General features: G+C 30.7%; 3 protein-coding genes across 5 annotated transcripts; all 3 read right to left on the reverse strand.

The window, feature by feature from the left end:
• Positions 1 to 315: 315 nt before the first annotated feature.
• Positions 316 to 2,235, reverse strand: LOC114367926 (uncharacterized GPI-anchored protein At5g19250-like). Its single transcript, XM_028325191.1, has 2 exons — positions 2,025 to 2,235; positions 316 to 1,178 (listed from the first exon to the last, which is right to left on the reverse strand). Exons 1-2 carry the CDS (start codon positions 2,110 to 2,112, stop codon positions 670 to 672), a joined length of 597 nt encoding a protein of 198 aa, XP_028180992.1. The 5' UTR covers positions 2,113 to 2,235; the 3' UTR covers positions 316 to 669.
• Positions 2,236 to 3,504: 1,269 nt separating this feature from the next.
• Positions 3,505 to 5,365, reverse strand: LOC114367933 (40S ribosomal protein S15a-1). 2 transcript variants are annotated; one of them, XM_028325203.1, is made up of 4 exons: positions 5,236 to 5,365; positions 4,856 to 4,996; positions 4,582 to 4,742; positions 3,505 to 3,827 (listed from the first exon to the last, which is right to left on the reverse strand). In XM_028325203.1, exons 2-4 carry the CDS (start codon positions 4,986 to 4,988, stop codon positions 3,729 to 3,731), a joined length of 393 nt encoding a protein of 130 aa, XP_028181004.1. In that variant the 5' UTR covers positions 4,989 to 4,996; positions 5,236 to 5,365; the 3' UTR covers positions 3,505 to 3,728. The 2 variants fall into 2 exon arrangements, with proteins under 2 accessions (XP_028181004.1, XP_028181012.1); XM_028325211.1 differs by lacking the exon at positions 5,236 to 5,365 and adding an exon at positions 5,127 to 5,145 and having other exon boundaries at positions 3,564 to 3,827.
• An 8,594-nt stretch (positions 5,366 to 13,959) lies between these two features.
• LOC114367945 (homeobox-leucine zipper protein MERISTEM L1-like) lies at positions 13,960 to 21,174 on the reverse strand. 2 transcript variants are annotated; one of them, XM_028325221.1, is made up of 12 exons: positions 20,496 to 21,174; positions 17,463 to 17,754; positions 17,183 to 17,300; positions 16,879 to 17,067; positions 16,356 to 16,790; positions 16,162 to 16,263; positions 15,802 to 16,002; positions 15,512 to 15,686; positions 15,159 to 15,430; positions 14,980 to 15,075; positions 14,436 to 14,835; positions 13,960 to 14,358 (listed from the first exon to the last, which is right to left on the reverse strand). In XM_028325221.1, exons 2-11 carry the CDS (start codon positions 17,696 to 17,698, stop codon positions 14,464 to 14,466), a joined length of 2,196 nt encoding a protein of 731 aa, XP_028181022.1. In that variant the 5' UTR covers positions 17,699 to 17,754; positions 20,496 to 21,174; the 3' UTR covers positions 13,960 to 14,358; positions 14,436 to 14,463. The 2 variants fall into 2 exon arrangements, with proteins under 2 accessions (XP_028181022.1, XP_028181030.1); XM_028325229.1 differs by lacking the exon at positions 20,496 to 21,174 and having other exon boundaries at positions 17,183 to 17,287; positions 17,463 to 17,554.
• Between the last annotated feature and the right edge of the window lie 299 nt (positions 21,175 to 21,473).

Consider the following 21,473-nt stretch of genomic DNA (forward strand, 5'->3'; position numbering starts at 1 on the left):
CAAGATTAAACAATAATAATAATAATTGGTGTAGTAATATAATGTCATACAATTAACATAATAGGTGAAAATAAAAAGACTTAAATATAATTTCCGTCTCTCTATTTTACTCAATTTGTAATTTTGATCTCTCTATTTTAAAATTGAGAAATTTTGATCCTCCAATTTAGTCCTCCAATAAGTACCGTATTTTGTCAAATTTTAAACACCTTTGAACTAGATTAAATGGTTTTGGAACGGCACACTAAGCAGCCTCAACCCTCAATATCAAATACGCAGCATAATTTCCATTTTGAAATTAAAGTACTAGTGTGCTATCATCAATGCTACAATTTATTGCTTCCTATTCTGATTTGGCAAAAGTAAAGTATTCAAAAAAACAGAAAGAAAAGAAAAGAAATGAAACTGTTAGTAATGACAACAGTAAGATAACAACCCTTGAGGATAAATGCTGTTCCCATATTCCTCTTCTCTAGCATCCTACAGACACTTACAATATTGAAACAACACTTGTAACCACGACCATCTATGTTTCACTAGAAAAGCACTTGTCTATATTATTTTTAGTGTTCCTGGACACAGATTAGTAAGAACTTTATGGAGGTAGCAAGGCCTCCAAATTGACAATACTAAAACAAAACAAAAATGAGAACAATGGCATCCTCTTGTTCACAACAGGAAAAGATTACCAACTAACAAAAGCAATGAGCAGTAAATCAATCCAATTTTCGAAATCAAATTGGCACCACTGTCAGTCTCAGGAACAAAGCTTCCTTCAGGAGTGTTAGTGCTCAGTACGACTACAATCCAGTTATCTTCTGAACCAATACCAATTCCTGTAAACTTGGAGTCATTAAGATTACCCGAGTAGAGAGATTGCGTGAAATTTGTGAGGACAACACTCGAAACCAGGCCAGGAACACAAGCAGGCATTACAATTCCATCCCTCGTGTTAGAAATATTCAAATGACATTTATTCAAAAGGTCTGGATAGTTGGAGAACCGAGGCTCTGTGCCTGGTACTGTGTTTGCGCCTGTGGTATTTGTACAAGGTTGATTCTTGAACTGGTCAGCCATTTCATCAGCAAAGCAATTTGCATTTTCATTCTTTGTTAGAGATGTCAAGTTTAATGATTCCCTATACTTGTTGATTCCCTGATAAAGATCATCTTCCTCGTCTGCAATGGGATATTAACGTTATTGCAATCTCAAAATGTCAACTTCAATGCGTGCATGTTTACAAGGAAAGGAGACATAGGATGATAGGAGCCATTGTTTATGGAACATAGCTAGTCTGACTTAACTATTTACTATTTGATATATGGTGGGTGCTATGACCGCATAGACTCACATGGAAAAGCAGAAAATGGATAGACAACATATCAACACACAGTGTGATCTGTAAAGACATTTCACTCAGATAATTTGCATTCAAATCTAAATGAAATATAACTCCTTGATTTCCAAAGAATCAGATGCTGTCACTATATGTGAAATAAGTGGAAGAGGATTCTGTCAACAAGATTAATGAAAAATCTGATCACTAGTAACATGTAATTCTATGATAGTAGACTAGAAGATTAGGTTACTCAATGACCGTATTGTCAACCTGTTGATACACAAATTTAAATATAAAAATTCAAATCATTCTGCATTGACAAGCAATAACATTATACAATTGAAAATTTGTTATTCAGAAGCAATAAACTCAAATAAGCAGATCTTTACAAGATTGACACTTAAAAAATATAGATACTATCTCCAAAGATTCGGTGATGTCAGATCAATAGTTCTCCCAAACAGATCTAACTCAGATTTTCCATTGGAAACTCAAGCACAAGAAAAAAGTGAAAAATAAAGGACAGAAAAAGACCTATTAGCCGGAAATAAGAAGAATTGATGACAGTTAAGCACAGCACAGCGAGAGAAAGTAATGATATAATAACAGTATGACAATAACAAGTGAAACCCATTTGAAGGTAATTAAGAAAGACAAAAGTTGGAAATATTAAGAGAGTACTGACCACGGTCGCCGCATTTTACTGAGTGATTCGATAAGAGAATGGAAGAAAGAAGGAGTGTGAAAAGCAGAGAGAAGCGGAACAACGCCATTGTTTGGAGTTTGAAGCGCAGAGAGTTGAAATGCTTAGGAAGATGGCGGAGTGACGAAGAAACCCCTTTTCTTTCTTAAGTAAAAGCTTACATCGCAGTTTACACTAACAGCAAAGTAGTAGAAACATCCCAAAGGCTACGCTTTCCAGTTAAAATATTAACTAATAACTATTAACTACACCCTCCTATTCCTAATTATAATGCATTAAAAAGTTAATTAATTTAGTTATTAACATTAAATTTATAATATTTTTTAAAATTTATCCTTAATTTGAAATCTATTCATCTTCTCTAATTTTCATAAAAGAGATAATTCATGCATTAATACACAAAAGATGAAATGAAGTTTTATAAAAAAAAAATATTGATTGTCTAAGAAATAAAAATGAAAGTAATACTATGTATCATTTTGATCCATGCAATACAAATATTCTTTGTAAATATCTTTTTTATATGAAAAATATTAACCATTCTCTTTCAAATATTCTAAAATTTACAAAAAATAATTAGTGATTTTCAATCAATTTTAATCAATAAAAAAAATTGTATACAAAATAATATGATTTACTTGGCTTTCCGTCCTTTAAATTTTAGCAATTTTCTTATATTTTTTATTTTACTTTTATATTTATGTCCATTTTGGTTGAAATCTTATGGAATTTTATCTTGTTTTGCCAATTGCCAGTAAAAAAATCCATCGTCTAGGTGGAGAATTTTCAGTGACGTCTGTCTATGGGCGTGAAAAAAAAAATGCAACTTTCATGTAATTTTTTTAAATTTTCTTCTATTTATTTTATTTCCTTATCCTTTATGTTTATTGTTAGTATATTATAAAGCTTGCTGTATTTACATTGTTATTTTAAATTTTTTATTTAATATATTTTTAAAATTTTAGTTGAGTCCGCTCACAAATCAATCTCAACCTGATATGTGTGACAGTTGAAAGCACCAAGTTATAAAGGAGGGGAGGAGGTCAAAGGGTGTAAGACTAAGGGAATTTCCCATCGCGAAATTCAGAAAAGAATTAGAAAAACATTTGAATTCGTTTTCTTCATAAGAATATGACTAAGGGAATTTCTTATTCTTTTATTGTAGTATTTTCTAATTTGATCATGGATTACTGATGTAGAAGTGGGATCCGAGTGGGCTTGTTATGCAATTTTTTTTGGTTCAGGCATTTTGTTCATAGTTTAGCCTTTAAATTTAAACCTAATACTATACTTTGTATGATATTATTACTCGTGTAATGATTTCACCTTTCTCAATATCACCAACATTTACCAAATACAATTTAAAGTGTAATTTTAAAACAGGCACACGATGCAACACCAGTCCGCTGATAGGGCAAAAAACACCAAATGCCCCCCCAGTCCATTCTAAGTCCATTACCCGTTAAATAAAATCGGCCAACCCAATTTGTATGAGAAAAAACAGTGTTGAAGAAAAAAAGATTAGAATGACCAAGTCGTTTTCACAAATAAAATGCGCGAAAAAAAATAATTAAAACTCTTCCTCTCTATAAAACTTCTGGCGCTAGCAACAAACTAGCACATGGTCCATCAAAACCAATGAGAATCTCAAACTTCATCAGAGCGAACCTCAAACAAAAAGCTAGCCTAGTAGAAGAAACCCAACACTTTACCACCAACATTCTTTCTCCTAGCCTCTTCATGATCCATGATACCAGCAGAGGTTGTCAAGACAATATAACCAAACTGCGCATTTTGAGCAATCAAAGTTTAGGGGCAAACAGGAGAAACCATATGCGCACAAGAGAATAACGGACAACATAAAGTTTAATCACAGATAGGTTAGCAATTTCACATCTAAACAACCTATTAAATCAAATAATGTTTAAAAACAATATGATCCTATTTTATAAAGGCCAAGGAAAAACCAATTTTCAACCACAACTTACTATAAGAATTCTACAAGTACATCAATTTACAAGAGAAATATTCTGATTTTGCTGACCTGGAAACAACAATACTAATACAGATAGGTTGGCATTCTTTAGATTAAAGGTACATTTTTTGGTGATTCTCTTCCCTTTGGAAGGAGAAGGTAAGACACAATTTCAAGGAAGCTCCTAAAGACAAAGGTAGCTTCTCTGCTAATGAACAAAAGCCAAAAGAATAGAGTTTCTAGAGGAGCTAATTGAACAAACTACTTTAAAAGATAAAAGATTAAAAAAATAAAGGCCAAACACTATAAACAAAGACATTGGTATCGTGTGAATTTAAAAAAAAAAACAAAAAAGAACGGATTAACGTATAATCAGAATGCCTTAATATTTTGTTTATTTTCCTAAACAAAATGTAATTTTCTTGACTTCAAATTAAAAAACCTATTCCAGACCCTTCCACAACAGTCCACTCCCAAACATACCATTAAAAGACAGTTCATACAACACAAAGTTTAATAGCATATGCAAAGGTGTGATTGAACAGGGTTGGGTTTTGATGTTACCTGTCTTGAGGGAAGCAGTCTTGCAGTCCAACCTTCAATCTCTTTGACACCGACATCAAAGCGAGGGCTTATAACCCCACACTTATTCAGCCTGCCATTCAATTCAACCACGATTTTCCCAGCCCTGTGGTCATCAACATACTCGAACTCACCAATGTACCCTACAAAGCACCACACCATCACAAATCATGACAACAACACTGAAACAAGTTCCTATTATCTATTATATTCAATTCAATTAGGGGGGAACAAAAATAGAGGTGTTGAGAAATACCATGCTTCTGCATCACCAAGAGGAATTTTATTATGACCTTCGAGGACGGCCTAATCATGACTTGGCGCTTCCCCCGTTTCTCGGCGTTGTACATGCTCTTCAGAGCATCATTCAACACACTAACCCTCACCATTGTCACAACTACAGTAAACAAAATTGTATATATAATTATAACGAACAATTTCCACATTAACCGGCTATTTAAAACAATTTTCCATGATAAAACAAAACCAAGAATAAAATTACATAAAAGAAGCATAAGTTAATTTACAATGATAATCTAGATGGAAGTTGGAGTATAGAACAACGATAACATAAGAATAGCAATCTAAAGGGCGAAGGCCTGCGGATCTAGTTTCGGAATTGGAAGAAGATCTTACGGAGACTTGAAACTAGCGATGAGAGAAACGGCGAGGAGAGCGAGCTCTGAGCTACAGCCAAACCAAAGTGTTAATGTTTAGGGTTTTGGAAAACAGACATATCACGGCTTCTTCATCGGGTAGGGGGGGCTTGGTTCGCTTTTGGGCCCCATGGAGTTTATTTATAATGGGCCTTCGGCCGTGTTTGAGCCTCAGCTCTTGCTATTTACACCATCATTTCTAAGTACACCCTTGTATCCGACGAAGAATTAAGATGATTGACGAGAAATAAAGGAAAAATGATAAATGTTTATCTTATACTCATATTTGTTAGTTTTATTTTCAATATATCATTAGTATTCTTTAAATCCTATCTAAAATCTTATTTTCATCTTATCTTTATTATTCTTTAAACCTTGATTTCAAACTATCTTCACCATATATTTGTTATATAATATTGCATTTTCATTATATTATACAATATTTTGTATTTTTCTCCATGTGAGCACTATGTTCAAGGTATGTTTATCACTAACTTCATATATTATACACCTTAATCACACAAAAACTTTTGATGCTGGTTTATTTCCTTTAAGTGTGTTTGGTTTCTTTCTTTTAAGTGAATTTGGTTTCTTTCCTTTAAGTGTGTTCATTCATTTTTAATCTAAGTCTACGTCAACTATTCAGTGTCACATGAGATTAATGATGAACGTACCTTGAAACACATTGTCACATGAGGAATATGGTGAAGATAGTTTAAAAATAATAAAGATAAGATGAAAATAATATTTTACATAGAATTTAAAGAAAACCAATGATAGGATAAAAACAAGACTAACAAAGATGGATATAAGATTTATAAAAAAAAAATATTTCTCATCAACCATCTTAATTCTTAAGTGATATTTTATACTTATTCCAAAAGTATATCTTTGGAAATATGAATCATAGTTCTGGAGATGCATTTATGGAATAGGTATATGCACTTCTTTTTTAAAAAAAAAAGAGTATAATAGAAAGGGGTTACAGGGTGTACTTTGAAAAACGGAGTTGTAAGTAGAAAGGGCCTAAGCCTTTTATAATATGACCCATATCTGAATTGAACTTTTTGGTGTTTACTTTTTTACCCATTTTTTCTCAACACATTCCCCTTTTTTTCCATTTCAGAAATTTGTTCTAAAATATGTAACGTAATTCCAAAAATTATTTTTTGGAAAGTAAAAAAATAGCCAAAAGATTATGTGATTAAAAAAAAATATGCCAAAAATTAAAAACAAAAGTCCCCTGGAGTTATTGGGGGAATAATAGTCAGCGAGCTTCACGAGAGGTTGCTTCCCTTTGATTTTTACATCGCTTTATAAAATCGAAAAGGAACTGTGATCTATGTTAGGAACTTAGGATATTTAGGAATTGTTGGTCCTAATTTTTTTTAAGCTTAAAAGCTATTTTTAGATTAAAGTTATATTAATACATTAAAAAATATAATTATTTTAGTTTTTTTTAACTAAAAAAATCTTTTAAGTTGAAATTTATTTTGTAATAAAAATTAATTTAACTTACATAAAATTATTTTAATGATAATAAAAATAATTAAATACCAATATGATATAATATGATTGATAAGTAATTTTATGCGTTATGTGATTAAGTATTTGATTCAAATATATGCATATTTAAAATATGTGCTGGGAGATGTAAGTTCCGTAAATGGATCATAATATATCCACAAATTAATCCTTACGTCATATATAAGGATACCCCAAATTAATCTAAGAATAATTAAGTTGGGCTGTATTTGACCATTCTTGTTGAAGTCATGATAAGGATTGCCTTTTGGTGGTATGCATAAATATTGTTTTGTTTTTACATTATCATTTGAAAGTAATATTGTTTGAGTTACCTTGGCCACAATATGAGTATCTATTTCAATCTATATTTGAATCTTAATTCCTCTTGGTTTCAAACTATGAATTTTGCATAAAAATCCGCAAGAAACATGTTAACCAAAAAAACACATTAACTCTTCGCATTGGCGTGCTGTATGTTGGTATTTTTCCTGCACTCCCCATTCGTGGGAAGTGAAAAAACAATTGCCTTTTTTGGTTGAATTTGGGTCAGCCGACAATTTGCCAACACAGCATCACCCAATAGAATTGCCAGAAACAAAGTAACAAACTAACTCACTAACCCAGTTTTCCTTTTTTTCTTTTCTTTTTCTGTACATAGTTTTCCTTATTTTAGTTTTACTTATTAGTTCACAATAACATCTATAATATAAAAAATTAACATACACACAACAATTATAGAAAACCATCACTGTTATATCATATTTTAGTATTATTGTACTTCTACAATAATATATATATTTTCAACATATTATATTTTATATATTGATATGATTAAATTACATTTTCTACTCTCTTGAATTAATATATGTTATTGTTTAATTTACTATAGGGTCATATAACTATCATAGTTTTTTTTTCTTTTGTTATTTACATTAATTAATCATTAACTTGTTGTTTTAGATTCTTGGATGATTTAAAACGATACGGAAAAAACAAGACTAGGGATATATGAAAGATCAATTTGTGCATCTTACTTAAATTGTGAGACAACACATTTTTATTTTTATCATTTTAACAACTTTATGTTGTTATTATCACAAAATAATAATAACTAATTGAATAGAAACTAAAAATGAGAGGCATCCATCAATATTATCTGTCTTTGAGCTACCTAGTTGTCATTTTGGGAAGGAATATAACTCATTAATTAAACGGTGCTGAGTAAAACTCAGCCCATGGTCTTTTGCTAATCAATTGTACAAAAGTTAAATCATATCTTTAGTATATGCATCAATAACATTTTTTTTATCTATTGGATCTACAACACATGTTCATACTTTTTATCTATTCAGAAAAAATATTATTTCAAATTTAAATCTTATAAATAGAAAAAAAGAAAATAATGATATTAAATTCAATTTATTCAAAAGTAGATGAAAAAGAAAAGGAATAAGTATTTTTTTAAGTCAAACTATTATTATTAGTTTTTCTTAGAAATATTTATGTTATTATTATTATTATTATTATATATATATATATATATATATATATATATATCTAAGTGGAAAAAATTAAACTTCCATTTTTTTCCCTTATCAAACAACTTTAAAAAATATCTCATTTTCTATTTTTTTTCTTTCTTTTTCTTTATTTTTTAATAAAGCTAAGGAAACTAAAATCTAGTGAATAAGGACTAAATAATTAAATGAAATGAATAGAACAAAACTAAAAAAAAAAGAAATTAACATAATTAGAATGGATAAAAAAAAGTATTTAATTAAATCTAACAGTGATGATAGATATGCGGAGCTGAGGCAATCCGGGTTGGTCCTTTACAGTGTTGTCCTAGCCACTGGCTACTTCAATGTTACCTAATCATCTTGGTTCGAAATAATTAATTAGGAAAGACGTACGCTTTCATTAATGAAAATTCTAGAATCGACATGCATAAACAAAAGCTAGATAGATATTCGAAGGTTCATATTCCAGCCCTAAATTTTAGGACCTGGTGCAAAATCATCAGTACCTTCACTTCTCTTTTACCTTTCCCAGTATTTAAAAAATTAACTTTGCCTGCCAGAAAAGACAGACAGTGAAAAAAGCACTGAGTACATAATGCCTTGCCTTGCAAACCTAACCAAGTAATGAACATTTCGATGAATTTAATAATAACCCTACGGCTTCTGGTGGCATCAACTACGTCTCTGCCTCAGTCTTCTTCAGCAAAAATGTTCGCAGAGCTTGCGATAATAATTTGGCATGCACCCAGTGTGAAATGACGTTTCAGCTGTTGATTCTTAATTTCCGATATAAATGTCCAACCGATTTTCTCAGTGCTAGCTAGCTTATCATCTCCCTTATGCTTATCAATACTTACAATAGTATATATATAATACCTTCTGTGCATGCATGTGCTGAATACTGGATATACAGGTACGATCTGCAGATATTCTGCATTCCTAATTTACTCTTCTATATGTGAATTAACTATTACGGCAGACCATTAAAATTTGAACTATAACTACTAGCTAGCAGGGTAAATCGTCACCACAATTTCCTTGGGTCGATGTCTCTATTACTTTAAATTGTGTAGTAATAGGTACATAGTAAAAGTGTACCCCCGCTATGACAATATATAATATAATTACGGGGCACTGCATGTAGTACTGTAGTACTGTAGTCTGTAATGTAACGTGAAAAGTCAGAGACAGCAGCAAGGAGGCACAACGAAGAATGGTACACGCCGGTAAGACATGGCATTGTTTCGGTCTAGCCCAGCCTTCTTTTTCTGACCTACACAGCTACACTTTTCCCGCGGCCAATATGTATCTAAATTAGTACTATTAAACATCATTAGTATGTATTTAAATTAATTTTACATTTAAAAGCATCTGCGTGATATGGAGAATATTCAAATTTTTTATCATTTTTATTTTTTTCCCAAACAAAATTCCAAAATGAGTGGTCAAATAAACTATTTAGCTATTATTGATTATTCTTGTGATAGAATGCAGGAGGTGTCATCTTGTGTGAGACAAGTATCTTTTGCATCAATTTTTTTTACATGTAAAAAAGTATTTTTTTTATATTAATTATAAAAATAACAGATATAAAAACGGTTGAAAAAATATTCTTGCTATAAAGTAAATAGGCTATTCAATATGAAAGAATTAAACTTGGTTTAGTTGTTAAATTTTACTGATTTCATTTTATTATATTATTTTTAAAATGTCTCATCTTTCATTAGGTATATATGATTATGGTGCATATCTTTTTTTTATTAGTATAAACTGAATTTGACTATTATAGAATTTAGAATAGCTTAGTCATATTACTTAATCAATCAAATTAGATCCCTTAATATATGTTCATGGTGCATATAACAATTTCATATAATAATTTGGGGTTTTAAATAGGTTTAAATCAAATTTTCTGCATAAACATCTCAGTTTCTAGTTTTTTTTTTTTGAAATGGTTTATAACAGATTGTTGTGAAATGCACATCCAAATGTCAAAAGAGAATATTAAAAATGTGTAATTGATAAAAGTTATTTATTCTTGTTTAAGGCGTACTAGTAAAATACTCTAAGTTTTATTATTATTATTTTTATAAGTTTTAATTAATAATAATGAATGCTTAAAGAATTATGTTACTAATTTATAAGTTACGAAATATCTTACCAAATACATTCAAAGGGAAATTTTGGCATTGGGACAAGCAAAAGGATTTACATTAACCCGTGCCATAACTTTAGGCGTCGAATCCTTAATTTTGATACCCCCACAGTGCCACACACCTTTTAAAAAACACCACCCACTTAAGGACCCTTTGAATGCTATTATTTATAACATTGAATGGTTTCACCAACTCTGGTTGAATTTTGATGAATATAACATGGAGTTTTTAAATATTATCTTGCACAATAATTTTGTTTCACAAAAATATAAAAAGCAGTTTCTCATTTTTCTTATAAAGTAGTTTAACTAGAATATTAAATAGGATAAATGTTTATTTCTATCTAATCAAAATTTGTAATAAATATATATTTTTGAACATAAAATTTACAATAAACGTACATTTAAATATATAAAACATATTTTAATTTAAAATGAATAAAATAAATTGTGACGTAAAGTTATTTTTAACTATTAATAATTTATCTTAAAAATTATTGAAATTTATTTATTGAAATTTATTTATTGATAGAGATAAAAATGATAGATTGAAAGAGATAAGAAATTGAAAATCAAATATACGGATATTAATGTTAGTGTGAAGTGATCGGAAGAGATTTTCTTTTTTTCTTGGGTGATGTGTAATATATATATATATATATATATATATATATATATGTATGTTGAAAGTGTATAACTAAAAGAGTGAGAAAAATAAAACCTTACTCTTATTAGATTGAACATGATTAGGATTTTCATATTTTTTTCGTGACATTTTGAATTCATTTTAATAGCCAAATTAACTTTTACAACTAATGCAAACCATTTTTTTTTCCTTTTTTATGTGCATGTAATGACAACAACAAAAAATGAAGTTTGAAACTAGGATCTTATATGCAAATTATTCAAACCTTTTACCACTAATGCAAACTAGTTTATGTTTGGGGTTAAAAAATTATGTTCTTAAATAATCATTACTTTTAAAAATTGAAATTGAGAAAGAAATTTTGATAATTTCAAAATGATTATTATCTTAGTTACAAAATAAAAAATGTAATTATAATGTGAAATGGTAATAACCCACATAACAAATTAAAGGTAGTGCCCATTTCTTGGTGTCATGTGAGTAGTCAAGAATTTATCCATTTCAAACCTTCAACTCTTACTTTAGCACATTTAAAAATTAAAATCAGCAAATAAGATTTTTTTACCAAAAAAGTAATTAACTTTTTTGGTGGTACATAAAAATGTAACTAATATTGATAAGTAGAATATTTTATCCAAACTTAATGTATAACCACAATTTAGTCCTTATATTTAAAAATTTATTAAATTGCTTTATGTATAAAAACATACATTTCACATTTATTCCTTACTCGCATTTATACATCCTTAATTTAGTCTATGTTATAGTGTATTCTTAATTTGGTCCCTACAGTACTACACATATTAATTAGAATATATTACATGTACAGGAACTAAATTAGGAAAACACTACAGCTATGGACTAAGCTAAGAATATGCAATACATGTGGGAACTAAATAAACTAATAAAGAATGTGTAAACAACATTATAACAAGGACCAAATTGATAATGATTGCACATATGAAAACTGATTTTTTCTATATAAAAAAAACTATATACGGGGTCAAATTTAAAATCCACAACCCATAAAAGAACAAAACTATTCATTTAACCTAAAATCAAATATAATAATCTATGACAATGTTTGAAATAAATTTTTTGAAGAAATAATTTTGTAGTGTGAATACGATAGTTGTTAATTAGTATAATTATAATAATGTCTTACAAACTAGTTTCTAAAGATATTGGTTAAGAAATCAATAATAAAAATATTTTCTTTATCAAAAATCACGATAGAAATACATTATATATAACTATAAAATATATTGTTATAAAATATATTGTTAGTGTAAAAAAAATTACATCATCAAATTATGTTAAGTATAATTTTTAAGGTAAGTATGGTAAATATTAACAAAATTTTCATGAATAAAAATTATTCTTGATTTTAACTCTGTTCTAAGTCCACCGTTGGATAATTGTTTTTGCCTACATACCAAGCCCATATAATAATATTTAGCCATTAGCATAAACGAAAGCAAAGAACACCTCAACACCCCAATTATTCTTAAAGAGAATATTTCTTATTTCATTTGAATTTATTCACAATCAACCATATAATGTTTGGAAAGGAAATAAATTATAAATACTAACTATTTTACACATGAAAAAAAAAAAGCACACTTTCCCCCAACTGGTATGGTATCCCTCTTAAATATATATGTACGAGACAAGGTTGATCCAGTGCAGCAGTGGTAGAGAATTCAGACTGCTTCATGAAAGGTAGCACCAATCCAGGAGCATTTAATTAGTTCAACCGCGGAAAGGCCTTTGCCTTAATTTAGGTAGGTTTCGTTAACGGAAATTTTGAAGTCATTTGCACGACACTTCTTTGACAGTGAGTGAACGAAGTCAATGATGCATTGATACGTGTATATGATTCAATGAAAGAATTTTAATCATACATAAAAAATGAAAGAATTTTAATTTAGTTAGTTATATTTAATCAATACTTTATTTATCAATTGATGAGAAATGTTTTAAATAACGTCTTACACGATGTACTATATCCTACCCCTTGATGGAAATTTGAATCGTGTATTCGTTGGATAGGGATTGAGTCACGCGAGATATGACCCATTTAGATTATTGAAAAGAATGTAAATGAGGCATAGTTATATAATAAAAATGACAAAGATAATGTATAGAAAGTAGAGTTCTGGACTGCTCAACAATGACATTGGTCGTTCTCTCGAATATCAATAGCAATATTCAATTTAGAACATTGTTTAATTTATTACGATAATAATAGAAAATTACACTGGCAACCCCGTTTAAGTATAAAAGTACCTTTGACAATACAAATATCCTTTGACATCTTAGCGGTAAATTAATTATGTATATGTTTGGCTGCTAGTTGGATGAATTTAAAAGTACTTTTATTCTCAAAGTTACAAATGCATTAGAATTCTAAACGCGAGCTTGTTCTCAACTTTTATCTAAAGGTAAACGAAATCTATGTTTATTTTAAATTTTTATAGAATTAATTTTTAACCACTGAATATAATTAAATTTTTTACTTAAATTGCTGTAAAAAACGTTACTTAAATTAGTTTTAATAGTAAATTTTATATTAAAACGTATACGACATGTGTAAAATAAATTTATCTCAAAAGCTAAATAACTACTAAAATGTTGAATCAACATTTTTTTCATTGGTAAAAAAATTCAATTTAAAAAAAATCCGTGTAATGGAAAGAACATAAGGAGATGTAAAAAACTTGACGTTAAATTATTATCAGAGTTCTTCAATAAATATTTGAAATAATGATATAATTTTTTTTAACTGCAGGAATGATATGTATAGAAGAGTGTTAGGATAATATAAAAAAGCTAAAATGTAAAAAAAAATCATGATAAAGAAAAAAGACTTTGTGACACTGACTCTAACATCTGCGTCTACACTAGACAAAAAAAAAATGAAAATTTGCTTCAGTTTACAATACAATAGGAAAAGTCAACATAACAACAATTGAGGAAGTTTGATTAAGCGAAGCCTACAAATACAACGCCAAAATTAATTCTACGGTAAAATAGCGAGACTGAAATTTGCAGTTTTTCTAAGTTAAAATATTACAGCTGGATGGAACAACTTTAGTCTTCATATGAGTGAAAGTCAATACCCGAACCTAAGATTCTTCGAAGTTCTAACGTTGTTGAAGTGATACTCCGAGGTGCGTTCATTGACTTCTTGCCCTTGTTTTGAAAACGAAATAGGAACCACTCCAAGCTCGTTACTTTCTTAACTTGTTCTAACTGCAAAAAAGAAAACGGTACCTTTCAGTGACTTGTTCTAATGAAAACTGCCATGCACTGTAAATTAATTTGATTACCATATAATATATATGGAAGGTTCTGAAATCAGGTGGTGTTGTCACGTATGACTGCAACTTTGATCCTTTCAACTGTGCACTTAATTAAACTGTTAACAGTGGCGACTGAACCCAGAGATAGCTTTGCAGTTGGGGCTGAATCAACTAAGATCTGGAATGCAACTGTGAGTAGAGAACCTCCAGACCCAACATCATGTATGGGCCCACCGTTTAATGCAGGAGGCCCATCAGGTAGAATAGCAAAGCCCGAGGGGAGCAGGGCAACATAGTCTGGATCCCCTCCACTCAAGACAACATTCATAGCAACAATATCCACAGGAGCATAAACTACATATGAGCCAGTTGAATCTGTGCAACTCTCTTGAAGTATCAGCATGTTGCTTTGGCTTGAATTTGCACTCTACGCACACAAGGTAGGTATTTACCAAAATACAGGGTCAGCTTTATGTGTCATGATATATATATATATATATATATATATATATATATATATATATATATACATACATGCATGCCAAAAATTAAGTACACAGCAGGAACTTACATTGACTCGAAGTAAAGAGACACAGTTGCCGGGATCACGACCATTTGCTATATGTGCCAATTCTTGAACTAGACCCCCGTTGGAGAGAATGTCCCACTGAGAATTCAATTGGATATATTGTATCAGCTTCAAGGATGAATATATGTATAATTATTATAGACAGACAGATAGATAGATACCTCATTTCTTGAGTTTTGATCACGTAGGAAATGAAAAACCCTCTTTGGAGGAACAGGAAGCCAAAAAGAAGTGGCAGCACTGAGCACTATACCGGGGGGTCTGCCAGGTTCGTCGGTGCTCTTTCTTGTCATTACCCTTACATCATCACATCCAGTTGCGGAGAGCGTTGTCCAAGCATGCGCGGTAGAAGCACCAACACCAGTGCAATAGCTCATTACCATTCTCTCCGCCAGCTTCATCATACTTTTCCTTCCCTCAGCACTCGTTATCACTGCATGCATATATTTGAGTTGAGGATATATGTTAATATTAATCGGAAACAAACAAATTCACACTCCACTCGATCACATACCACAGAGGTCCCCTGCTGGTATGTTGTTGGCCATTGAACTGGCAAGACGTTCGCATTGTCTTTCTAATGTAGCTACCCAGCGTTTAGCTCCAAAGGCCAGGCCCGAATTAACCAGAGTTCTATATATGCTATGCACTGCTCTATCATCCACTTCCACATGTTCAATCCATGTAACCTGATCCAGGAGGAATAATATCTAATAAAAATTCTGTTTTCTTGGGATCGATGTATACTACTATGAAAAAAATTTAAGATGGGCATAATATAATTAATGAAAATGTGATTGTCACCTTGGAGTAACCGTTTGGCAATTCTTGAATTAAACAACCAGAGGGCCTTCTTCGGCTTCTTGAGATTGTACTGGGTCGCAGATTATCCAAGGAAACATCCACCACTGCCCATATCCCATCTGGTTGCTGCTTACAGTACCTTACGAAATAGTTCTCACGAGTAGGAACAAGTGGTGAAGCGACTTGGAACTCAGATGACATCTAAACACACAAAAAAAAAAAACAAAAACACTTTGTTAATTATATGAGGTGCTAAGAAAGATATATTTTTTTGTCCTGGTCGAGGGTAAAGTTATTATCTGTCAACAATACCAGCAAGGTCATGCATGGCGTAGAAGAAAAGGGGAGAAAAATGCGTACCACTTGCAAGGCTCCGTTGTAGTTTCCTGCTATTCCAGTTGAAAGGACTTCAAGGGTCAATGCTCTCGAGACAATACCGCAAAACACAGTTGACCATTGATTCTGAAAACCAGTACCCATCAATGTCATTGTCAGCTCAAGTGTCTCATTGATTAAGAAATTGTAAGCTAAGAACATCTTTAATTAGCACTCACCACATCCATAAGGATATCAATAAGGTTAATGTGATTCATGATGACCACCACGGATTCCCTTGAAGCTTCTGATCTCAAGCCCAAGGGTTTGGGTCCTAAACCTCTAGTAGGGAAAGTCCTCAAGTATTCATCTTCATTTAGAATCTCAGAATGGTGGTTGCTTGGGACCCACAAAGGCTCTCCAGCCTGAGCTAGTCTTGTGAGTTCCTCCATAGCTGCAACAGCAAGCTCCACAATCATGGGTTTGTCAGCATCAGCAGGAGCTGGGAGTGGCCTAAAAAGGTCACTGCCTCCATACATTTCTCCTACCGTGCCTGATTGTGATCCATAGTTACCGACAGGCACGTGGTTGTTATTCAGAGATGAGAGGTTGGAGTACGAAGAAGTCACTGGCTTTCCAACATATTTGGCAGCAATTCCTGAAATCCTATCGATCTGAAGTAAAAGTAACTAACTTGGTTATTTGATTAAGAAAAAAAAGGAACAAGGAGGCGTATTAATTAACGAGTTTCTTTTGTGGTACCTCTTCTCTTAACCGAGCATTCTCAATCCTCAAGTGTTGCTCGTCGAAGGACATTTCGCCAAGAGCAGCTGGGCCTCCACAGTTGGGGCATGTAGCATTGGTTAGGGCCTCCTTGTACCTGCTGTTCTCAGCGCGAAGCTTTTCATTCTCTGCCTTCAAAATAGCATTTTCATTTCGTTCATGTTGAGTCTACATGACCAGCATAAATTAAGAAAAAGTATATATGTTAGTGGTACAACTTCAAATTCATATACTCCACAGTTCAATCTAATATAACTTCCCTCTCTCTCTCTCTTTGACTTACCTTCATCTGGGTGCGCTTGTTTTGGAACCAAAACTTGACTTGCAAAGGCTCTAACCCCAGCTCACGGCTCAGCTCTTTTCTTTGCTTGTCATCCGGGTGAGGACACTGCTTGAAGAAGCTGATAAAAGTAAAGTTGAAAACAACATAATACCAACTAAGCAAACATACATATATATATATATGTGTGTGTGTGTGTATGCGTGTGTGTTTTATTATCATCATCAGATATATATAAAGAGTGATGTATTGGAACAAATTAAGGTTTCATGATATTACGTACGCTTCCATTTCTTCAATTTGGCGCTGTGTGTGGCGGCGGTAACCCTTCTTTTTGGGTCGCGGGTTGGGATCTTGGTCGTCGCCAGAAGGAGCGTCCATGGTGTCAGTGATAGATTTGGTCTCGTACTCATCATCTCTGCAGGGCTTTGCCAAATCACTCTCAGAGCAAGTAGTCTTGTGGGGTGGTGACATATCAAGCAAGTGAGGGTGAGAATCAAACATGTTTGTGTCAAACATTGACTTCACTTAAATCCTTAAGTTCACAAGCCGCAATCTTCTTCTCTATAGCTTCTCTGCAAAACCAGGATTTCAAAAAATTTAACACGCGCGAGGGGTAGAGAAAAATGTGGGAGATCGACCAAGAAGAGTGTAGTTTGTGTAGCCCTATATAGCGAGGGCCCTTAAGAATATATTTTAAAGAAGTTCAATAATCAATATAATATACATTAGAATTAGTTTATTATTACATTAAATGTTCATAACTACATAAGGCAAAAATTTAATATTTTTAGTAAAATAGTAAATGAGCAATGCTATTTCTTTTAAATTAATTATATTATTTATATTGACTTTCTATGTACATCTTGTAAAATGTATTAAAAATTAAAAATCCAATACATCTGGCATCTCAAAAATATGAAAATATATAATTTAATAAGTATTAGCATTAATAAAAAGAAAATAAGCCTCTTGTTAACTATTATCCACACATTTCTTAAGAAATTATTAAACATATTCAATTAAGGATGTACCAAACAATCATATTCAATTAAATATTTAAATTTTTTTTTAATAATTTGGATCTTATAAATAAGAACGGAAATAGTAATGAATAAAGATGTATTTTTAATTTAATTAGATTTTATAAATACGAACAATGATAGTAATATTGTTTAATGTAATTAATGTTCTTTAACTTGCACACAAAATGAAAAAATAAAAGATATACTATATTTCATGTAATGAGGTGAGAGAATTTGAAATTTTTGCACGAAATCTTAAGTTTAAATTTATTATTTCTATAATCATATAAAATCTATTATTTCTATTGCATAAAAAAAATAAAAACAAACAATAATTACAATTTTTCTTACAATATCTTCTTACTAATCTTCTTCTTTAATTAAATGAAAAATGTATTAAATATATTGCTTATATTTTAAAATATTAAGTGTATTTTTTTCTATTTAATACGCTTTTTTTTTTGACAAATTGAATTGAGATTAAGGTCAATTGGTTCCAAAATATAATTGGGAAGGGTTGATTTTAGTTATGCTATAATAATTGTGATTTTAATTCTAAAATGAGTTTTTTTTTACTTAAGTAAAAATTCAAATTCTAGTTCTAGTTAAAAATATTAATTATATATCCTAAACATTTTACAAGATTAATATATATGGGTATGGGAAAAAATTGGTATAAATCACATGAATTTTTTTTATTATAGACAATTTTCTACAAGGATAGAAATTATGTATACAACTATTTAATACAATTATATATCCAGAAGTCAAATTTAAAATTATTCTCTTTTAGTAAGTTTCACTTTAGTTTTTTAATGTAATACCAATAGTACTTTTTTTAATTTATTTAATAAATTTAATTTTGTAAAATTATTATTTTTTCATACGTGTATTAACTTTTTTTTTATCTGGATAAATTAATCTAGATCGATACTTAAGACGGAGAGAGAGTATTGGGTTATTAGTTAATGTATACCGGGATATTTTGTTTGAAGATATAGAACATTTACATATAAAGAATGTAGGAAAATTAGTAATAGAATATTAAATGATTTAGAATTATTTGTTAATTGAGCAGACAGAAGGATTTTTTTTTTTTAAAAAAAAAAACCTACAAGTATACACTACACACAGTTTATTATGGGTAACAAAGATTCGATAGAAACAAATTAATGTTCTATTTGAATTAGAAATAAAATAGAGAAAAAAATAAGAAAGATAAAAAACAAAATATTAAAAGAATAGAAAAATGTATTATTTTGATATATGGAAATAAGAAAAACGTAGAGAATTTTTCCTGTAATTATTTAGATAAGTGAAAATAAATAGATGAGTTCGGTTTGCATATTTGAAAAAGGGGGAAAGGGGAAAAGGGCTAACTGTTTAAGTTAGTCTCATAGTGATGCTTATGGGAGCACGAAAGAGCCACAGGCCTTACAAAAAAAGTTATATTTATCATTCTAATTAAAAAAAATACAATTAACTTTAAAAGACAAACTTTTTATATTTAACTATTTTTCATAAGGTGAAATCATTTATTTTTTATATAAAAAATCATGTTATATATATATATATATATATATATATATATATATATATATATATATATATATATATATATATATATATATATTAAAAAAACAAAAATAAAAATGAGTAAGAGATCATTTTTCCCCTCAACCCTTTCATGCCACATTTGGGAGGGAAGGAATTATATTTTCTCATGGGCCTTAGAATTGAAACTTTTTTTCCCTCTCAAATAAACATTAAAAAAATAATATAGTTTCTTTTCATTTTCCTTCCACTTCCTTATCATAAAAACAAATACTGTAATAAGATAATAGAGTTCTAATAATTTACAGAATATTTAAAAAATATAAAAGTTTCACAAATATAAAATCACTAACTAAATTTTATTTTGTAATTCTTATAAAGTAAGTAAAAGGATCCTATAAAACAAAAAATAATAAAGCATTAAGTTTGATGCTTTAGGCAAATTGAGCTTCAATAGCTTATTATTAGATGCTTAGAAAAGTACTCACATTACTCAAAAAGACTAAACTTAATTTGTTGGCAATAAAGCATTAAATTGAACAAATTTGATAACAACAACAACGATTAATAATCGGAGTTCTATATGTAAAAAATTTCTAAGCCAGATCTCCCCATCGAGAATAAAGAAAATGTACAAGTTTTACCATTTAGTCAAATTGCTGTTCAACTCAAAAAAGAAAAGGTGTTCTATCTCTGTTTAATTAGGAGAGAAAATAAGAAATTAAGGAAGTGATCACCTGTTAGATTAACCACGAAGATGACAGCAATGAATCAACCGCTTTCCCTCTGTAAAGTTTGATGGTACTTGCAATTGGGATTTATGGAACCGTCTCGCAAAGCTGAAAAACTGATAAAAGCATCGACCAGCTCGTGCCGCTGTTTTGTCTCTGATCGATATGGAGCACTTTCAAGTGTTTGTTTGGAGATTCATTCTTTGTTAAGGTTGCAAAGAGGGCACTGGTGACTTTACCTGGCCTTGGTTGGCCTTAATACTCTTATCTTACACGCAAAACTTGCCACCCCAAAAGACAAAAGCTAGGGAAATCAGAAAAGACAAAATAAGGGTAGAGAGTGTGAAAGGTTTGACAAAACAGATGATTACGCTAGTCAAGTAACCAATTTCAATGCGGGGGACGTAGCCGTTACCCCTTTCTCTCACTCAGAAATTAACTAAGCTAAGCAAAGCAAGTCAAAGCTAAAATTAAACACGCGTATATGCGAGAGGGGACCTTAAGCGTTTGATAGTGGTGTAAACCTTAATTAGTTATGTTGATGATGACTGGAACGGTAGAAACAAGAATGGGTGTGGGGGGAATTAGGGAAGTGAAGGAGTAGTTGATGGAGTTTTAGTTTGGGCCAAAGCAAAATAGAGACAGAACGAAACAACGCAGGAGGAGATAAATAGAACAAGTGAGAGAAGGTTTGGCAGCATGGAGTTATTGCAGAGGGTGTAGAAGCATTTATGGAGGGACGACTGGTGTAAATGGATATACGTGAACAGAAGAGAGTTAGAGCGCGATATCATTCATGCTTAATTTAACTTTTATTTTGTGACCTAGGTCCACTGAACTCAATAACTTCTTTTAACTCCTGTATTTCTCAACCCTAGCGTCGCAAATTAAATTAATTATAAGCAAACATTCTATTATTTATTAGTGCGAAATATTGATTAAGCATATTTATATATTATAATTTATAATAGAAAGACTCTTTTG

The sequence above is a fragment of the Glycine soja genome, chromosome 1 (assembly GCF_004193775.1).
Source record: "Glycine soja cultivar W05 chromosome 1, ASM419377v2, whole genome shotgun sequence".
Classification (NCBI taxonomy): domain Eukaryota; kingdom Viridiplantae; phylum Streptophyta; class Magnoliopsida; order Fabales; family Fabaceae; genus Glycine; species Glycine soja.